The sequence below is a fragment of the Pagrus pagrus genome (assembly GCF_965226575.1).
Source record: "Pagrus pagrus genome assembly, chromosome: 22".
Taxonomy (NCBI): domain Eukaryota; kingdom Metazoa; phylum Chordata; class Actinopteri; order Spariformes; family Sparidae; genus Pagrus; species Pagrus pagrus.
Window position 1 is genome coordinate 735,737 of NC_140204.1, and position 5,000 is coordinate 740,736.

At 49.6% G+C, this 5,000-nt stretch overlaps 2 protein-coding genes across 5 annotated transcripts in view; one reads left to right on the forward strand and one right to left on the reverse strand.

Moving 5' to 3' along the window:
- The window catches only part of LOC311252019 (motile sperm domain-containing protein 1-like), a 3,125-nt gene extending 2,004 nt beyond the window's left edge, over positions 1-1,121 (forward strand). For both annotated transcript variants that reach the window (XM_084344769.1, XM_084344770.1), the window contains exons 5-6: positions 528-683; positions 787-1,121. In XM_084344769.1, the coding sequence (XP_084200895.1) occupies positions 528-683; positions 787-815 (185 nt within the window). In that variant the 3' untranslated portion in view covers positions 816-1,121. The remainder of the gene's footprint in view (positions 1-527; positions 684-786) is intronic.
- Positions 1,122-2,379: 1,258 nt separating this feature from the next.
- Positions 2,380-5,000, reverse strand: part of LOC311252012 (voltage-gated potassium channel subunit beta-3-like) — a 26,055-nt gene continuing 23,434 nt past the window's right edge. For all 3 annotated transcript variants that reach the window (XM_084344759.1, XM_084344760.1, XM_084344761.1), the window contains 2 exons: positions 4,249-4,337; positions 2,380-4,040 (listed from right to left, as the gene is read on the reverse strand). In XM_084344759.1, the coding sequence (XP_084200885.1) occupies positions 3,948-4,040; positions 4,249-4,337 (182 nt within the window). In that variant the 3' untranslated portion in view covers positions 2,380-3,947. The remainder of the gene's footprint in view (positions 4,041-4,248; positions 4,338-5,000) is intronic.

Here is a 5,000-nt window from a genome sequence, read left to right on the forward strand (position 1 = left end):
GGAGAGAAGGAAAGAGGAGGGGAGGAAGGGAACAAGGAGGGAGAGGAGGAAAGAGAAGGGGAGGAAGGGAACAAGGAGGTAGAGGAGGAAAGAGGATGGGAGGAAGGGAACAAGGAGGTAGAGGAGGAAAGAGGAGGGGAGGAAGGGAACGAGGAGGTAGAGGGGGAAAGAGGAGGGGAGGAAGGGAACGAGGAGGTAGAGGAGGAAAGAGGATGGGAGGAAGGGAACGAGGAGGGAGAGAAGGAAAGAGGAGGGGAGGAAGGGAACGAGGAGGTAGAGGAGGAAAGAGAAGGGGAGGAAGGGAACAAGGAGGTAGAGAAGGAAAGAGGAGGGGAGGAAGGGAACAAGGAGGTAGAGGAGGAAAGAGGAGGGGAGGAAGGGAACAAGGAGGGAGAGGAGGAAAGGAAGGGAACACTACTGAGAGGAGCAGTGCAGTCTGGGACTTGTTGTTGACTTTAACACCGTGTGTGTGTGTGTGTGTGTGTGTGTGTGTGTGTGTGTGTGTGTGTGTGTGTGTGTGTGTGTAGCTGTGCGCAGTGTGTCTCAGTGGGTGGTGTGTGTGGTGGTGGCGGTGCTGTGTGTCGCGGTGTTGATGCTCCCCCTCCACACTGAGAGCAGCTCTGTGGTTCCACGCTGCCTGCACGTCTCCACCAACCAGAAGCTGGTCTGCGCCTACACTCTGGGTAACACACACACACACACACACACACACCTGATTGTACAAAATGACACAAGGAAAGGAAACAAGGCGGTAGGGAAGGACTCACCCATCTGTCTGTCTCTCAGGTCTTCTCACCATGGTGTTTCTACGGTAACCAGTGACATCATTCCGCCTCCTCCTCTATTTTACTGACACCTGCTGGACGCCGGTGACCTTTGACCTCCACACACACACAGAGACTGTGTCCATGATTGTAGTGTTAATAAACAGACTGAGTGAAACTTTATTTAAACCCAGTCTGACACACGAGGGCGTCTCAGAGGGTCTCTGGATCAGTGAGGACGGTTCTGTTGGTCTTCTTGTGACCCACGCTGCCGCTCTGTGTTCTGATCTGTTGGGCAGCAGGACGCCATCTTGTGCTCGGCTCCAGAGCCTGAATAAAGGATTCCTGCTGATTAAAGCTCGTCTCGTTTCCTCACTGTGACTCGTTTGATGACTCTGGTTCAGGCTGGTCCACTCTCATCTCTCAGGGTACATGTTATATAACCACAGCTGCTTAGCTTAGCTTAGCATGAACACTAGAAATAGGTAAAAACAGAGACGTCTGATTGGATGAATGACAGAAGATGGAGTCACGCACCTGACGTCAGAGTGGACAATCTGTGAGACGCTCGAAAAGGTGACCAATAAACTTCTGTCACTTGTGTGTGTGTGTCTCTGATGTCCAACCTGATGAGACGTCAGACTGAAGTCTGATCCAAACAGCTCCACTCACCTGGAGCCACTCACCTGTAGTCACTAACCTGGAGCCACTCACCCACTCACCTGTAGTCACTCACCTGGAGTCTCTCACCTGGAGCCACTCATCTGGAGTCTCTCACCTGGAGCCACTCACCCACTCACCTGTAGTCACTCACCTGGAGCCACTCACCCACTCACCTGTAGTCACTCACCTGTAGCCACTCACCTGGAGTCTCTCACCTGGAGCCACTCATCTGGAGCCACTCACCTGGAGCCACTCACCCACTCACCTGTAGTCACTCACCTGGAGCCACTCACCCACTCACCTGTAGTCACTCACCTGTAGCCACTCACCTGGAGTCTCTCACCTGGAGCCACTCACCTGGAGTCTCTCACCTGGAGCCACTCATCTGGAGCCACTCACCTGGAGCCACTCACCCACTCACCTGGAGCCACTCACCCACTCACCTGTAGTCACTCACCTGTAGTCACTCACCAGGAGCCACTCATCTGGAGCCACTCACCTGGAGCCACTCACCCACTCACCTGGAGCCACTCACCCACTCACCTGTAGTCACTCACCTGTAGTCACTCACCAGGAGCCACTCACCCACTCACCAGTAGTCACTCACCTGTAGCCACTTACCCACTCACCTGTAGTCACTCAGCTGGAGCCACTCACCTGGAGCCACTCACCCACTCACCTGGAGTCTCTCACCTGGAGCCACTCATCTGGAGCCACTCACCTGGAGCCACTCACCCACTCACCTGTAGTCACTCACCTGTAGCCACTCACCTGGAGTCTCTCACCTGGAGTCTCTCACTTGTAGTCACTCACCTGTAGTAACTCAGCTGGAGCCACTCACCTGGAGCCACTCACCTGTAGTCACTCACCTGGAGCCACTCACCTGGAGCCACTCAGACTGACAGTGTTTGACGCCCCCTGCTGGACACAGACTGACGCAGCTCTCCACAGGTTGATTTGAATAACTTTATTAGCATTCTCCAGTATTGTGGTTTACATCAGGGGAACAGAGAGGGTTAAACACTTGGTGAAACCATGTGACCAATCAGAAGCCACCGTCACAGTCACATGGCTCCCTTCGCAGGACGGTGATCGGTGACGTCATGGAAAGGAGACTAAACATTTCACAGGTGACAGAATGAATGAGGGATTGTTAATTAACTTTATTTTGAATGAGTGACGACTGATGGAGATAAAACAGCTGATCAACAGAAGCAGAGGATGATAAAATGTGCTTCACTGGATTATTTGGTCATTTCATGGTTATATTTTCATGTGCTTTATTTATTTATTTACCACATGAACACTTTGAGTCTCCATAAATATCTTCAGTCCCTGAACATCTCGTTTTATATTTCACAGTTTTCAGAGCAAAACAGTGAGAGTTGTGTTTCTGGTGAAATACGGTCCGACAGCTAAAATAAATACAGACATTGAATGAATCCTGGTTGATGTGACGAGGTCAGTTAAGTGTTCTTCTCTCTCTACAGACTACAGGAACTACATTCATAAAATATAGATTTATACTCTATAGTAAATATACTCATTAATATACTGCAGTACTGCTGGAGGATACAGGAGAGTTCAGAGCCTCGTGCGCAGTCACCTCGGCTAACGGCACGCTTTTATTTTGAAAGTGAAGCAGCAGCGCCGTGCAGACTGTATGGAAGATCAAAGTGCCAAACAACAAAGACAAATGATTAAAGTAAAAGTAAAAGTCTTTTATCTGGTTCTGTCTTCTGTCTGGTTTTGTCTGGTTCTGTCTTTTATCTGGTTCTGTCTTCTGTCTGGTTCTGTCTTTTATCTGCTTCTGTCTTCTGTCTGGTTCTGTCTGGTTTTGTCTGGTTCTGTCTTCTGTCTGGTTCTGTCTTTTATCTGGTTCTGTCTTCTGTCTGGTTTTGTCTGGTTCTGTCTTCTGTCTGGTTCTGTCTCCTTGGCACTAATGAGCTTCCGTACGTCCACCCTCAGGATGATTCTGATTGGCTGTCAGGATTCTGACGTGAGCAGAAAGCAAAAGGTTTTAAAAGCAGAAATTAAACTGGTGAATAAAAGTTTCAGGTGATAATAAAACATGGTGTCTTCTTCTGTGGTGTGAGAGTGAAGCTGATCAGTTTGACTGATCGGTTATAGATTCTGTATTGATCTGTAATGATGAGACTGTCCACACGAGGCTCTGCTCTGTCTTCAGATTGATATAAGAATAAATATTTCTGATATATTTCTGATCGTCTGCAGGAAGTCAAGTCTCTCAGTGGTCTCTGTCACCATGACGACCAGGACAACGAGGATTCCTGTCCATCCTGTCCTCACACTTCCTGTCAGCCATCTTCTTCTCCCACTTTTCTGACCACTTGATTCAAGTTTTTAGTTTCCTCCTCGTCTTCCTCCTCCTCGTCTTCCTCTTCCTCCTCATCTTCCTCCTCTTCCTCCTTGTCTTCCTCCTCTTCCTCTTCCTCCTTGTCTTCCTCCTCCTCCTCCTCTTCCTCTTCCTCCTTGTCGTCCTCCTCTTCCTCTTCCTCCTCAGCTCCGCGCCTCCTTCTTGCTGCTCCGCGGCTTGTTGCCGAGCAACGCGTCCATCTCTGCCATTAGGGGCGGAGTCAGCTGGGTCAGGACCTGCAGGAAACAGGAAGTCATTTTAAACAGCTGACCAATCACAGGCGTCGCTCTGGTCCGACACATTTCAACACAGCAAATCTCCAATAAATGTTTTTAAGATAAAAGTAATCAAAGTACCAAAAGTAAAAGTACTCTGTGGACATGGAAATACTAAAGTGAAGTACTTGAGTAGATGTACTCAGTTACTTCGCAGCAGTGACAGTACCTTGATAGAACCGAGGTTCTCCAGAAGCTGTTCTGTGTTGGAGACTCCGAGAAGAACCGAGCTGACACCTTCAGAACGAAGACACCACGCTGAGAGACAGACAGGTCAGAGAGAGACAGGTCAGAAACAGACAGGTCAGAGAGACAGACAGGTCAGAAACAGACAGGTCAGAGAGACAGACAGGTCAGAGACAGACAGGTCAGAGACAGACAGGTAAGAGAGACAGACAGGTCATAGAGACAGACAGGTCATAGAGACAGACAGGTCAGAGAGACAGACAGGTCAGAGACAGACAGGTCAGAGACAGACAGGTAAGAGAGACAGACAGGTCAGAGACAGACAGGTCAGAGACAGACAGGTCATAGAGACAGACAGGTCAGAGACAGACAGGTCACAGAGACAGACAGGTCAGAGACAGACAGGTCAGAGACAGACAGGTCATAGAGACAGACAGGTCAGAGACAGACAGGTCAGAGAGACAGACAGGTCACAGAGACAGGTCAGAGAGACAGACAGGTCAGAGACAGACAGGTAATAGAAACAGACAGGTCACAGAGACAGACAGGTAATAGAGACAGGCAAGAGACAGACAGGTCAGAGACAGACAGGTCACAGAGACAGACAGGTCAGAGACAGACAGGTCATAGAGACAGACAGGTCAGAGACAGACAGGTCAGAGACAGACAGGTCAGAGAGACAGACAGGTCAGAGACAGACAGGTAATAGAGACAGGTCAGAGACAGACAGGTCAG